The following is a 15,454-nucleotide window of genomic DNA, read 5'->3' on the forward strand; positions in this document are numbered from 1 at the left end:
ACCCAACCTTTTTCTCCAGAGATGCTGCCTGACCCACTGAGTTACTCCAGCACTTTGTGCCTATCTCCAGTATAAACCAGCATCTGCGGTTCCTTCCGACACAACAAAGATGGGCGTCTTGGTCATTTGCAATACAGCACGGCTCTGACCTAGTTTAGTTTAGAGATACAGCCCGGAAACAGGCCCTTTCGGCCCACCGGGTCCGCGCCGACCAGCGATCCCCGCACACTAACACTATCCTACACCCACTAGGGACAGTTTTTACATTTGCACAGCCAATTAACCGACAAACCTGCACGTCTTGAGTGTGGGAGGAAACCGAAGATCTCGAAGAAAACCCCACGCAGGTCACGGGGAGAACAAGGGCCCACAGTTTAAGAATAAGGGGTAGGCCATTTAGAACTGAGATGAGGAAAAACTTTCGGTCAGAGAGTTATGAATCTGTGGAATTCTCTGCCTCGGAAGGGAGTGGGGGCCAATTCTCTGAATGCATTCAAGAATGAGCTAGATAGAGCTCTTAAGGATAGCGGAGTCAAGGGGTATGGGGAGAAGGCAGGAACAGAGTACTGATTGAGAATGATCAGCCATGATCACATTGAATGGCGGTGCTGGCTCGAAGGGCCGTATGGCCTCCTCCTGCACCTATTGTCTATAGAACGTGCAAACTCCGTATAGACAGCGCCCATAGTCAGGATGGAACCCGGGTCTCCGGCGCTGCACTCGCTGTAAGGCGGCAACTCTACCTCTATCACCGTAGATTGACAGTGTGCAGGAGCTGCGAAGAGATTTAAAACTGTGGATGTTAAATTGTTTGGCAAACCTCGTCCTCTTTATGCAGGAATTTGGGAGGTTTTTCCTCCAGAAGAACAAGAGGAATGTGTCATTAGCCACTCGCATGGAGTTTGTCAATGGCTGGTACGTGCTGCTGATAGTCAGCGACGTGTTCACCTTCGTGGGCACGGTCATGAAGATCGGAATCGAGTCCAAGGTACGTGACGTTGCGCCACGCCACTCTGCCGGTTACTGATCTCGTGTCTGCATTCAGTGTGGCAAAGACTGTCGACAAAACCCCGCTCTGAGCTTTGCATTCTGAGGAAGACGTCTCCCCCTGGGAATGACGATAGACACAAAATGCTGGAGTAACTCAGCGGGAGAGGCAGCATCTCTGGAGAGAAGGAATGGGTGACGTTTCGGGTCTCGACCTGCCTCCAGACGGGTCTTGACCCGAAACGTCTCCCATTCCTTCTCTCCAGAGATGCTGCCTGTCCCGCTGAGTTACTCCAGCTTTTTGTGTCTATCTTCGGCTTACCAAAACATTATGACCTGATGAGCCAAAACATTATGCCCACCTGCCTAATATGCTGTTGGTCCTCCGTGTGCAGCCCCATACGCAGCAGGGTGCGATGCACTGTGTATTGTGACACATTCCTCCCGTGACCGCCATTAACATTTTCTGTGACTTGTGCCACAGTCGACCTTCTGTCGGTTCGGACCAGACGGGATAGCCTTCGTTGCCCTCGCGCATCGATGAGCCTTGGGCGCCCAACACCCTGCCTGTCGCCGGTTTGTGGTTTGTCTCTCCTCGGACCACTGTCGGTCGGTACTCACCACTGCTGACTGGGAGCACCCCACAAGCCTTGCCGTTTCAGAGACGCTCTGACCCAGTCGTCTGGCCGTAACAATTTGTCCCTTGTCAAAGTCGCTCAGGTCTTTACTCCTGCCCATTTCTCCTGCATCCGACGCATCAACTTCAAGAACTAACTGACTTCACTTGCTGCCTAATATATCCCACCCCTTGACAGGTGCCATTGTTACAAGACAATCAACGTTATTCACTTCGCCTGTCAGTGGTCATAATGTTTTGGCTGATCAGTGTAAACCAGCATCTGCAGTTCCTTCTTACACATTCCCCCTGGGGATGAGCTCTTTTAGCGTCTTTTCCAGTGAAAGGGAAACAGTGTGTGTCCTAGATTAGGATCAGATCTGCGGGTGTTGGTGCAAAGGACATGTCCTTTATGTGAGAGGTTAACGTTTAATATGGCGCCGATCCTGGTGCCTCTTGCATGCGGTCTCAGTGGACTACTTCAGTACACTACTAAATCAGGGATCGTGCTTGGGCAAGCCAATACTTTACAGAACTTTATTGTCATCTCGTTCTCAACTTCCACCCCACCAACAAATCATCCGCCAACATTTCCGTCACCTACCACGGGACCCCACCACTGGCCATATCTTCCCATCCCCTCCCCTCTCCGCGTTCCGCAGAGACCGTTCCCTCCGTAACTCCCTGCTCCACTCGTCCCTTCCCACCCAAACCACCCCATCCCCGGGCACTTTCCCCTGCAACCGCAGGAGATGCAACACCTGTCCCTTTACCTCCCCCCTCAACTCCATCCAAGGACCCAAACAGTCTTTCCAGGTGAGACAGAGGTTCACCTGCACCTCCTCCAACCTCATCTATTGCATCCGCTGCTCCAGATGTCAACTTATTTACATCGGCGAAACCAAATGCAGGCTCGGCGATCGTTTTGCTCAACACCTTCGCTCAGTCCACGTTAACCAATTTGATCTCCCGGTGGCTGAGCACTTCAACTCCCCCTCCCACTCCCAGTCTGACCTTTCTGTAATGGGCCTCCTCCAGTGCCATAGTGAGGCCCAGTGGTATGAACGTTGACTTCTCCAACTTTAGATAGTTCCTTTGTCCCTCTCTTCCCCTCCCCCTTCCCAGTTCTCCCTCTATCTTCCTGTCTCCACCTATATCCTTCCTTTGTCCCGCCCCCCCGACATCAGTCTGAAGAAGGGTCTCAACCCGAAACGTCGCCCATTCCTTCTCCCCTGAGATGCTGCCTGACCTGCTGAGTTACTCTGGCAGTTTGTGAATAAATACTTTGATTTGTACCAGCATCTGCAGTTATTTTCTTATAAATCACCTTTAGGTCATCAGTGATAGGAGCAGATTAGGCCATTTGGCCCATCTAGTCTATTCTGCCATTTAATCATGGCTGATCTATCTCTCCCTCCCAACCCCATTCTCCTGCCTTCTCCCCATAACCTCCGGCACCTGTACAAATCAAAAATCTCTATTTCTGCCTTAAAAATATCCATTGACTTAACCTCAGCCACACATAACCTTGTTGCCTAACTTGGGTTTTACTTAGAGAGTTAGGTATAGCTTACAAACTAACAGAATCAAGGGATATGGGGAGAAGGCAGGAACAGGGTACTGATTGTGGATGATCAGCCATGATCGTATTGAATGGCGGTGCTGGCTCGAAGGGCCAAATGGCCGCCTCCTGCGCCTATTTTCGATGTGTTTCTATTATTGTCACTTGTAGAGAGACAGTGAAATGCTTTGTTTTGCATTCAATCCAGCACTGTCATACTTGAGTCCAAGAGTGCAACGATTGTGTAAAAATCTAGATTTCTGCTGATACCGTACATAGTCGCCAATTTAGGAATGGACCGAATTGTAAAGATGAAAAATTGTGAGCCAGTTAAAAAAAAATGGTTTCACTCTCGCCTTCCCCACCCCCCCCACCCCACTAATCTCATCTACATTGTGTTTAATCCATCCTGTCTGTCTTGTTTTTCAGAATTTTGCATCCTATGACCTGTGCAGTATTCTACTAGGAACCTCAACTTTGTTAGTCTGGGTTGGAGTGATTCGCTATTTAAGTTTCTTTCAGAAATACAACGTAAGTAAGAGTAATGTGAAATAAAGTCTAAACCTCCGCTCCTACAGAATCCTGCAGATTAGACCAAAAGAAAATTAGGTCAACACTATTTTGTAACTTTAGTTGCTGAAACCTCTGCTACTGTTTAATTAATCCATGGTTTAGCTTTGTCGCAGCTGCATTTACCTGTCTGACTTGGTCTTGAAACCTTACATTAATATCCCCATCTGACTCTCGCCCTCCCTCTCCCCTCTCCCTGCGCCACCATGCTGCCCCCACTAGAAGAAGCATCCTCTCCACATCAAAATCCACGTGGTTCCCTAAACCGATCTCAATCCCAGGAAGAGTTCCCCATGTTGGGGGAGTCCAGAACCAGGGGCCACAGTTTAAGAATAAGAGGTCGGCCATTTTGGACTGAGATGAGGAAAAACTTTTTCACCCAGGGAGTTGTGAATCTGTGGGATTCTCCGCCACAGAAGGCAGTGGAGGCCAATTCACTGGATGTTTTCTAGAGAGAGTTAGATTTTGCTCCTAGGGCTAAAGGAATCAAGGGATACGGGGAGAAAGCAGGAACGGGTTACTGATTTTGGATGATCAGCCATGATCATATTGAATGGCAGTGCTGGCTCGAATGGCCGACTCCTGCACCTATTTTCTATGTTTCCCCAAGGTTTAATAGTGGATAGGAGAAAAGTTAAAGCCACCACCACACGTTGTGTGAAAGAAGTAGTTCCTATTCCTGCCTCCAAACCACGTGGACTCGTTCTGATGTTACTTGTCCTATTTATGCTGAAACTTTTTCACCCAGAGAATTGTGAATTTGTGGAATTCTCTGCCACAGAAGGCAGTGGAGGCCGATTCACTGGATGAATTTAAGAGTTAGATAGAGCTTTTGGGGGCTAGCGGAATCGAGGGATATGGGGAGAAGGCAGGCACGGGCTACTGATTGTGGATGATCAGCCATGATCACAATGAATGGCAGTGCTGGCTTGATGGGCCAAATGGCCTCCTCCTGCACCTATTTTCTGTTTCTGTGTTTCTACACGCCTAACTCTGCAGGGATTCCTCAAGATGCCTTTCTGAACCAGGCTTTTGGTTTTCAACATTGTCCTAAGTGTTTTCCATCGAGCTCTCATTGTGCGATATATTTATCAGGTCACGGCTGGGGTGGGTGGTTGAGTGTGTGTGTGTGTGTGTGTGTGTGTGTCTACATGGCAGCTTCCGACCTGGGTCATTAATGGGCACTGCCTTCATTTCAGATCCTCATCGTAACTCTCCGAGCTGCTTTCCCAAACGTGATCCGGTTCTGCTGCTGTGTTGCCGTCATCTACATGGGCTACTGCTTCTGCGGATGGATAGTGCTGGGGCCTTATCACGACAAGGTAGGTCGGGACAAAGCTCCCAGAGTGAAGGGAGTGGGAGAAGTGGAGACTGGACTGCTGTTGGAGCTGGAGGGTGACACGGTGGTGCAGCAGTAGTGCAGGAGGTGCACAATAGGTGCAGGAGGAGGCCATTCGGCCCTTCGAGCCTGTACGCACCGCCATTCAATATGATCATGGCTGATCATCCAGCTCAGTATCCCGTACCTGCCTTCTCTCCATACCCCCTGATCCCTTTAGCCACAAGGGCCACATCTAACTCCCTCTTAAATATAGCCAATGAACTGGCCTCACCTACCTTCTGTGGCAGAGAATTCCACAGACTCACCATTCTCTGTGTGAAGAAATGTTTTCTCATCTCGGTCCTAAAAGACTTCCCCCTTATCCTTAAGCTGTGACCCCTTGTTCTGGACTTATCGAAACGTATAAGATTATTAAGGGGTTGGACATGTTAGAGGCAGGAAACATGTTCCCAATGTTGGGGGAGTCCAGAACCAGGGGCCACAGTTTAAGAATAAGGGGTAGGCCATTTAGAACGGAGATGAGGAAAAACTTATTTAATCAGAGAGTTGTGAATCTGTGGAATTCTCTGCCTCAGAGGGCAGTGGAGGCCAATTCTCTGAATGCATTCAAGAGAGAGCTAGATAGAGCTCTTAAGGATAGCGATATCAGGGGGTATGGGGAGAAGGCAGGAACGGGGTACTGATTGAGAATGATCAACCATGATCACATTGAATGGTGGTGCTGGCTCGAAGGGCCGAATGGCCTACTCCTGCACCTATTGTCTATTGACTTCACCAACATCGGGAACAATCTTCCCGCATCTAGCCTCTCCAACCCCTTAAGAATTTTATATGTTTCTATAAGATCCCCTAGTTTGAGTTAATGTAATTCTGGGTAAAATAATTTAGTTTAGAGACCCACGCGGCAACAGGCCCTTCGGCCCACCGAGTATGCACTGACCAACAATCCCCTCACACTAACACCATCCTGCACACACTAGGGACATTTTACACATACACCAAGCCAATTAACCTACAAACCTGCACTTCTTTGGAGTGTGGGAGGAAACCGAAGATCTCGGAGGAAACCCACGCAGGTCACGGGGAGAACGTACAAACTCCGTACGGACAGCGCCCGTAGTCGGGATGGAACCCGGGTCTCTGGCGCTGCATTCGCTGTAAGGCAGCAACTCTACCGCTGCGCCACCCAATCGTAGTTCCTCAAAGTCGGATCATGAGGTTCTGTGAGAGAAATGATGAAAGACAATAGACAATAGATGCAGGAGGAGGCCATTCGGCCCTTCGAGCCAGCACAGCCATTCAATGTGATCATGGCTGATCATTCTCAATCAGTACCCCGTTCCTGCCTTCTCCCCATAACCCCCTGACTCCGCTATCCTTAAGAGCTCTATCTAGCTCTCTCTTGAATGCATTCAGAGAATTGGCCCCCACTGCCTTCTGAGGCAGAGAATTCCACAGATTCACAACTCTCTGACTGAAAAAGTTTTTCCTCATCTCCGTTCTAAATGGCCTACCCCTTATTCTTAAACTGTGGCCCTTGTTCTGGACTCCCCCAACATTGGGAACATGTTTCCTGCCTCTAACGTGTCCAACCCCTTAATAATCTTATATGTTTCGATAAGATCCCCTCTCATCCTTCTGATGTCTGACCCACTGAGTTGCTCCACCATTTTGTGTATCTTCGTTTTAAACCGGCATCCGCAGTTCCTTCCTACATATGCCTATCTGAAGGTCTCTTAGATGAATCTCTTTGTCGCCTTGCAGTTCCGAACACTCTCGATGGTCTCGGAGTGTTTGTTCTCGCTCATCAATGGGGACGACATGTTTGTGACGTTCGCACACATGCGGCAGAAGAGTACGCTGGTTTGGTTGTTCAGCCAGGTCTACCTGTACACCTTCATCAGCCTCTTCATCTACATGGTTCTCAGCCTCTTTATCGCCCTCATCACTGGCTCCTATGAAGCCATCAAGGTTAGTAGCCGCAGGCCTGTGAGGACAGGGGGCGGGTGGCTCGGAAGACTTCAAGGTGTAGCTTGAGATACGCTGGATGGAGGAGAGTGGACAGAACAGGTGGCATTGGACCAGGGCCCAGTGTGAGCAGAGTTAATATGCAGAAAGGAAATGCCTGAGTTTTTAGATTTTAGATTTAGATTTAGAGATACAGTGCGGAAACAGGCCCTTCGGCCCACCGAGTCCGCGCCGCCCAGCGATCCCCGCACACTAACACTATCCTACACACGCCAGGGACAATTTTATTTTAATTTTTTTTACATTTACCCAGTCAATTAACCTACATACCTGTACGCCTTTGGAGAGTGGGAGGAAACCGAAGATCTCGGAGAAAACCCACGCAGGTCACGGGGAGAACGTACAAACTCCGTACAGACGGTGCCGGTAGTCAGGATCGAACCCGAGTCTCCGGCGCTGCATTCGCTGTAAGGCAGCAACTCTACCGCTGCGCCACCGTGCCGCCCAAATACCATTTGTTGGACTCAACCCGAGTGTTGCCTCAGTTCTGCTGCATGTGAGAACGGGTGTCAAGGGGCGGTCACGGTGGCGCAGCGGTAGAGTTGCTGCCCTACAGCGAATGTTGCGCCGGAGACCCGGGTTCCATCCCGACTACGGGCGCCGTCTGTACGGAGTTTGTACGTTCTCCCCATGACCTGCGTGGGTTTTCTCCGAGATCTTCGGTTTCCTCCCACACTCCAAAGACGTACAGGTTGTAGGTTAATTGGCTGGGTAAATGTAAAAATTGTCCTCAGTGTGTGTGGGATAGTGTTAGTGTGCGGGGATCGCTGGGCCGAAGGGCCTGTTTCTGCATTGTATCTCTAAACTAAACTAAAAATAAACTGAAGGGTTATGGGGAGAAGGCAGGAAAATGGGATTAGGAGGCAGAGATCAGCCATGATTTAATGTGCAGGAAGGAACAGTAGATGCTGGTTTACACCGAAGGGAGACACAAAAAGCTGGAGTAACTCAGCGGGACAGGCAGCATCTCTGGAGAGAAGGAATGGGTGACGTTTTGGGTCGAGACCCTTCTGCATGATTGAATAGCGGAGATAACTCGATGGGCAGAATAGCCTAATCTACTCCTGTAACTTGTGAACATGTGCGTTGAACACCGGAACGCAAACATCCTCTCTTCTCAGGACATTTTGCTGGAGTAACAGATGCTGCCTGACCCGCTGAGTTACTCCAGCACTTTGTGTAATTTTGTGTATTAACCTGCATCTGCAGTTCTTTGCTTCTACTTCCTCTCTTCTGGCATTGTGACAGAAGTCACAAGAAGGGCCAAAAGGCCTCCTCCTGCACCTATTTTCTAAGTCATGCGGTTGACAATACGATGGGTCGTCAACGCTCAGTCCACCTTGGCCGACACAATTTCTCGGTTGTGGAACATTTTAACTCCCATTCCCACACTGAGCTTTCTGTTCTGGGCCTCCTCCATTGTCAGAATGAGGCCAAATGCAAATTGGAGGAACACGACCTCGTATTATGCTTGGGCAGTTTACACCCCAGTGGTATGAATATTGATTTCTCTAGCTTCAAGGAACCCCTGCATTCCCCCTCTCTCCGTCCCTCCTGCACCCTAGTCGTCTGCTCGTCCCACTGTTCGCCTACATATATTCCTTCATTATTATCTCTTCCCCAGCCAACAATGGACCATTGTGGGCTCCACCTTCCCTTGGTCATCAGTGCCGGCTCTTTGTATACTTTGTGCCTTTTCATACCTCTAGTTTCCTTCTCCCATGGCTCTCTGTCTGAAGAAGGATTTCAACCCGAAACGTCGCCCATTAACTTTTCTCCAGAGATGCTGCCTGACCCGCTGAGTTACTCCATCTCGCGGCGCAATGGTAGGCTTGCTGCCTAACAGCGCCAGAGACCCGGGTTCGATCCCACCTACGGATGCTTGTCAGTACGGAGTTTGTACGTTCTCCCCGTGGCCTGCGTGGGCTTTCTCCAGGAGCTCAGGTTTCCTCCCGCACTCCAAAGACGTGCAGGTTTGTAGGCTAATTGGTTTGGTGTAATTGTAAATTGTCCCTAGTGTGTGTTAGTGTGCAGGGATCGCTGGTCGGCATGTTTCAGGCCCGTTGTGACTAACTGGGTGAACTTGTGTGGGTGGCTATTTCGCTCCAACCACACGGGGGTGCTGTTGTATCAAATGTGACCACTGGCCAATTTGCTTCAGCAAGCTTCCCCTTTGTCACAGGTAGACCCAAAATGCTGGAGTAACTCAGCGGGTCAGGCAGCATCTCGGGAGAGAAGGAATGCCTGACGTTTCGGGGCCAGACCCTTCTTCAGACTGTCTCGACCCGAAACGTCACCCATTCCTTCTCTCCTGAGATGCTGCCTGACCTGCTGAGTTACTCCAGCATTTTGTGAATAAATACCTCTGAAGTTAGAGAAGTCAATGTTCATACCGCTGGGGTGTAAGCTGACCGAACGAAATATGAGGTGCTGTTCCTCCAATTTGTGCTGGGCCTCACTCTGACAATGGAGGAGACCCATGACAGAAAGGTCAAGTCAAGTCAATTTTATTTGTATAGCACATTTAAAAACAACCCACGTTGACCAAAGTGCTGCACATCTGATTAGGAAAAAAAAGACTGGGAGTGGGAGGGGGAGTTGAAGTGCTGAGCCACCGGGAGATCAGGTTGGTTGAGACGGACTGAGCGAAGGTGTTGAGCGAAACGATCGCCGAGCCTGCGCATAGTCTCGCCGATGCAGAGACGTTGACACCTGGAACAGCGGATACAATAGACACCCCCCTTTGCCATTCTCTCCCTCAGCCCAAACGTCAACTCGAAATTAAAGGATTCACTCCGTGTGTGCAAATGTCCGCACTGCTGAGGTTTAATGAGTTCCAGTAGATTGTAGACACAAAAGGCTGGAGTAACTCAGCGGGGCAGGCAGCATCTCTGGAGAGAAGGAATGGGTGACGTTTTGTGTCTACCTTCTGAATCTGAATCAGAATTACCTTTAGTGTCATTCAAAATGAATTGAACGAAAATCATTGGCCACGCAGCCACAACAGTACAGGGTAAAAGACACAAGACACACAATTTTAACACAAACATCCATCACAGTGACTCCTCCAGACACCCCTTCACTGTGATGGAAGGCAAAAAAAATTATTCTTCTCTTCCCCCATGCTTCTCTCATGGACAGATAGTTCGACTTCTGCCTAGAAAGAAAGGGAATGCCGGGGCTACCTGAAGTTAGAGAAATCAATATTCGTACCAGCTATATACAGTATGCTACCATATTCATAGTAGATTGTAATTGCCTTGAGAATAAAAGGTGCCAAAGTAGAGATGGTCAAAAGCTTCAAGTTCTTAAGACTAAATATCACCAGCAATTTGATGTGGGCCAGCCACATCGAAACTGTGGCCAAGAAAGCACACACTTCCGTAGAAGGCTTACAATGTCTCCAACAATACCGTTGGGTTGTAGGCCATCCAAGCATAAAATGATGTGCTGCCCCTCCAGTTTGCATGTGGCTTAATTCTGGCATTGGAGGAGGCCTGGGAAAGGAAGAGAAAGGTCGGCGTGGGAGTGGGAAGGACAGTTGAAATGGGTAGCAATTAACCATTGAGTTAACCATTCAGTAGACCTTGACGGAATGAGCGCAAGTATTCAGCAAAATGGTTGCCCAATCTATGCCCAGTCTCGCCATGGTAATGGAGGCCTGGTCTATGCCCAGTCTCGCCATGGTAATGGAGGCCCGATCTATGCCCAGTCTCGCCATGGTAATGGAGGCCCAGTCTATGCCCAGTTTCGCCATGGTAATGGAGGCCCGGTCTATCTCTCCACTTATCACTGCAACAATAAACTCCTCCCTGTCCACTGGCATCGTCCCGCCATCCCTCAAAATCGCTGCTGTCACCCCCATTCTGAAAAAACCTGGTCTCAACCCTGACACCCCAAACAACTTCAGACCAATCTCCAACCTACCCTTTCTGTCCAAAGTTTTGGAACGTGCTGTAGCTTCCCAACTCAAATACCACCTCTCTACCAATAACCTGTATGAAACTTTCCAATCCGGATTCCGCTCCAACCACTGTACTGAAACTGCGCTCCTCAAAATCACAAACGACATTCTCCTCTCCTCCGACGCTGGCAACCTCAACATCCTCATCCTACTTGACCTCAGCGCCGCCTTTGACACCATAAATCACTCCATTCTCCTCACCCGACTTGAAACCTCCCTTAACATCACCGGCACAGCCCTATCCTGGTTCAAATCTTACCTCTCTGACAGACACCAGTTCATCTCCATTAACAACTGTAAATCCCTCACCGCTCCCCTCCCCCAAGGTGTCCCCCAAGGCTCAGTCCTTGGCCCCCTCCTCTTCATCCTCTACCTGTTCCCCCTTGGTCAATTAATCCGCCGTCATGGTCTCAACTTCCACTGCTTCGCCGATGATATCCAGCTCCTCATCTCCACCAAGTCAATCTCCTCCACCACACACTCTACACTGACAAACTGCATTACTGAAATAAAATCTTGGCTTCAATCAAACTTCCTCAAACTCAATTGCAACAAATCTGAAATCATTATCATTGGTCCAAAAATGCTCACCAAATCCACCCAAAACTTCATCCTCAACATTGATGGTCTCCCAGTATCCACCTCACCTCACATCCGGAATCTTGGAATCATCCTTGATCAAACCCTCTCCTTCGACAAACACATCAAACACATCACAAAGACAGCCTTCTTCCACCTCAAAAACATTGCCTGTCTCCGTCCATCCCTCTCCTCCACAGCTGCAGAAACCCTCATCCACGCCTTCATCACCTCCCGTCTGGACTACTGCAACAGCCTCCTCTATGGCGCACCCTCAAAAATCATCAATAAACTTCAATACATTCAAAACTCCGCTGCCCGTCTACTCACACACACCTCGATCCGTGACCATATCACCCCCGTCCTTTATAAACTCCACTGGCTCCCCATCCCCCAGAGAATCCAGTACAAAATCCTCCTCATAACCTACAAAGCCCTCCATAACCTGGCCCCATCCTACCTGACCGACCTCCTCCACAGGCACACTCCCACCTGCACCCTCCGCTCTGCCGCTGCCAATCTCCTATCCCCCCACATCCGGACTAAACTCAGATCCTGGGGGGACAGGGCTTTCTCCATCGCTGCTCCCACCCTATGGAACTCACTACCCCAAACCGTTAGAGACTCCCCCACACTCACCACATTCAAAACATCGCTGAAGTCTCACCTGTTCAGTACTGCCTTCAACCACTGAAGGTCACCTCACCTTCTGTCTCCTTTCTCTGTTCATTTATTTATTTACTTATTTATCTATTTATTCATTTCCCCTATGTTCTCAAAATCTCTGTAAAGCGTCTTTGAGTATATGAAAAGCGCTATATAAATAAAATGTATTATTATTATTATTATTATGCCCAGTCTCGCCATCGAAATGGAGGCCCGGTCTATGCCCAGTCTCGCCATGGTAATGGAGGCCCCGGTCTATGCCCAGTCTCGCCATGGTAATGGAGGCCCCGGTCTATGCCCAGTCTCGCCATGGTAATGGAGGCTCGGTCTATGCCCAGTCTCGCCATGGTAATGGAGGCCCGGTCTATGCCCAGTCTCGCCATGGTAATGGAGGCCACATTGGGAGCAGATACAGGTGCTCCTCGACTTACGATGAGGTTACGTTCCGATAAACCCATCGTAAACCGAACATATCGCAAGTCGGAAATGCATTGGATACACCTGATCACGGGGCCGGAAGCGAGCTGTGGCTCACTGCTGTTGCCCGGCATTTGCACCATCCTCGAGTCAAAATATCGTAAGTCGGGGAGCATCTGTAATGTTGAGGGAATCCTTTGAATGGAGGGCGTGTGTGGAACATAGTAATTGGCCGCCTTTGGGAAGGAGACAAACTGTGGTGACCGAAGAAGGGTCTCGACCCTAAACGTCACCCATTCCTTTTCTCCAGAGATGCTGCCTGACCTGCTGAGTTACTCCAGCATTATGTGTCTACTCTGGCGACGTGTTGGTGTGGGAAGGAACTGCCGATGCTGGTTGACACTGACGATCGACACAAAAAGCTGGTGTAACTCAGCGGGACAGGCGGCATCTCTGGAGAGACGGAATAGGTGACGTTTCGGGTCGAGATCCTTCTTTATCTTCGACTTAAACCAGCATCTGCAGTTCTATCCTACACATGTTATTCCTGCATCCTGCCCAAAGTTTGTCCATCGGAAGCAAACCTCCAACTTCCAAGGAATAGGTGACGTTTCGGGTCAAGAACCTTCTTCAGACCTGAAACGTCACCTCTTCCTTTTCTCCAGAGATGCTGTGTGACCCGCTGGGTTACTCCAGCTTTTAGTGATGTGTTGGTGTCTCTGTCCGTCTGACAGTTACCCAGTGTGATTGTTGTTTGTGTGGCTCCTCTGTTTCAGCACCACGGGATCAGTGGGGTGCACCCCATCGAGCTGCGCGAGTTCATCGCGGAGTGCACGGATGCTCCAAACTCTGGAAAGTTCCGCGAGGTGGAGAGCTCGGTCTGCTCCTTGTTCTGTTGCTGTGACAGGTGAGAGGGGGTGGGGGCGCTGGGGGAAGCACCGTGTTCTGGAGGGGGGTGGGGCGCTCTGTGCCGTGGGGCGCTGTGTTCCGGGGGCAGCGTCTGAGCGTGGCCTTGCTCTGGCGGTGGAGGAGGCAGTGTGAGCTGTGAGGAAGATGCTTTGAGGTTGCAGGGTGACTTGGACAGGTTTGTGTGAGTGGGCGGATGCATGGCAGATGCAGTTTAATGTGGATAACTGTGAGGTTTTCCACTTTGGTGGTAAGAATAGGAAGGCAGAGTATTATCTGAATGGTGTCAAGTTAGGAAAAGGGGACGTACAACGAGATCTGGGTGTCCTAGTGCATCAGTCACTGAAAGGAAGCATACAGGTACAGCAGGCAGTAAAGAAAGCCAATGGAATGTTAGCCTTCATAACAAGAGGAGTTGAGTATAGGAGCAAAGAGGTCCTTCTGCAGTTGTACCGGGCCCTCGTGAGACCGCACCTGGAGTACTGTGTGCAGTTTTGGTCTCCAAATTTGAGGAAGGATATTCTTGCTATTGAGGGCGTGCAGCGTAGGTTTACTAGGTTAATTCCCGGAATGGCGGGATTGTCATATGTTGAAAGGCTGGAGCGACTAGGCTTGTAAACACTGGAATTTAGAAGGATGAGAGGAGATCTTAACAAAACGTATAAGATTATTAAAGGTTGGGCACGTTAGAGGCAGGAAACATGTTTCGCAATGTTGGGGGAGTCCAGAACCATGGGCCACAGTTTAAGAATAAGGGGTAGGCCATTTAGAACGGAGATGGGGAAAAACTTTTTCAGTCAGAGAGTTGTGAATCTGTGGAATTCTCTGCCTCAGAAGGCAGTGGAGGTCAATTCTCTGAATGCATTCAAGAGAGAGCTAGATAGAGCTCTTCAGGATAGCGGAGTCAGGGGGTATGGGGAGAAGGCAGGAACGGGGTACTGATTGAGAATGATCAGCCATGATCACATTGAATGGCGGTGCTGGCTCCAAGGGCCGAATGGCCTCCTCCTGCACCTATTGTCTATTGGCAGAAAGGCTGGCATGGGAACAAGAAGGAGTTAAAATGGTTGGCGACCGGCTCGAGTGAGCTTTTGCATGCCAAATCCACCCAGTCCTTGTCAAGTATTGAACTTTTTAGTTTAGTTTAGGGATACTGCAGGGAAGCAAGCCCTTTGGCTCACGAGTGCATGCCGACCAGCGATCATCCTATAGATTTTAGATTTTTAGATTTAGAGATACAGCCCGGAAACTGGCCCTTCGGCCCACCGAGTCCGCGACGCCCAGCGATCCCCGCACATTAACACTATCCTACACCCACTTGGGACAATTTTTACATTTGCCCAGCCAATTAACCCACATACCTGCATGTCTTTGGAGTGTGGGAGGAAACCGAACATCTCGGAGAAAACCCACGCAGGTCACGGGGAGAACGTACAAACTCCGTACAGACGGCGCACTGTACACCAGTACTATCCTGCACTGGGGACAATTTACAATTTTACCAAAGCCAATTACCAACGCTGTTGCGCAGCGGTAGAGTTGCTGCCTCACATCGCCGGAGACCCGGGTTCCATCCCGACTATGGGCGCTGTCTGTACGGAGTTTGTACGTTCTCCCCATGACCTGCGTGGGTTTTCTCTGAGATCTTCTGTTTCCTCCCACACTCCAAAGACGTGCAGGTTTGTAGGTTAATTGGCTTGGTAAATGTAAAAATTGTCCCTAGTGGGTGGAGGATAGTGTTAGTGTGCGGGGATCGCTGGGCGGCACGGACCCGGAGGGCCGAAGGGCCCGTTTCCGCGCTGTATCTCTAAATCTAAA

General features: G+C 49.7%; 1 protein-coding gene across 2 annotated transcripts in view; it reads left to right on the forward strand.

Moving 5' to 3' along the window:
• mcoln1a (mucolipin TRP cation channel 1a) overlaps positions 1 to 15,454 on the forward strand; it is a 55,614-nt gene that overhangs the window by 34,985 nt on the left and 5,175 nt on the right. For both annotated transcript variants that reach the window (XM_078429484.1, XM_078429485.1), the window contains exons 9-13: positions 839 to 988; positions 3,594 to 3,695; positions 4,934 to 5,056; positions 6,841 to 7,047; positions 13,507 to 13,637. In XM_078429484.1, the coding sequence (XP_078285610.1) occupies positions 839 to 988; positions 3,594 to 3,695; positions 4,934 to 5,056; positions 6,841 to 7,047; positions 13,507 to 13,637 (713 nt within the window). The remainder of the gene's footprint in view (positions 1 to 838; positions 989 to 3,593; positions 3,696 to 4,933; positions 5,057 to 6,840; positions 7,048 to 13,506; positions 13,638 to 15,454) is intronic.

This window comes from Rhinoraja longicauda, chromosome 37, assembly GCF_053455715.1.
Source record: "Rhinoraja longicauda isolate Sanriku21f chromosome 37, sRhiLon1.1, whole genome shotgun sequence".
Classification (NCBI taxonomy): domain Eukaryota; kingdom Metazoa; phylum Chordata; class Chondrichthyes; order Rajiformes; family Arhynchobatidae; genus Rhinoraja; species Rhinoraja longicauda.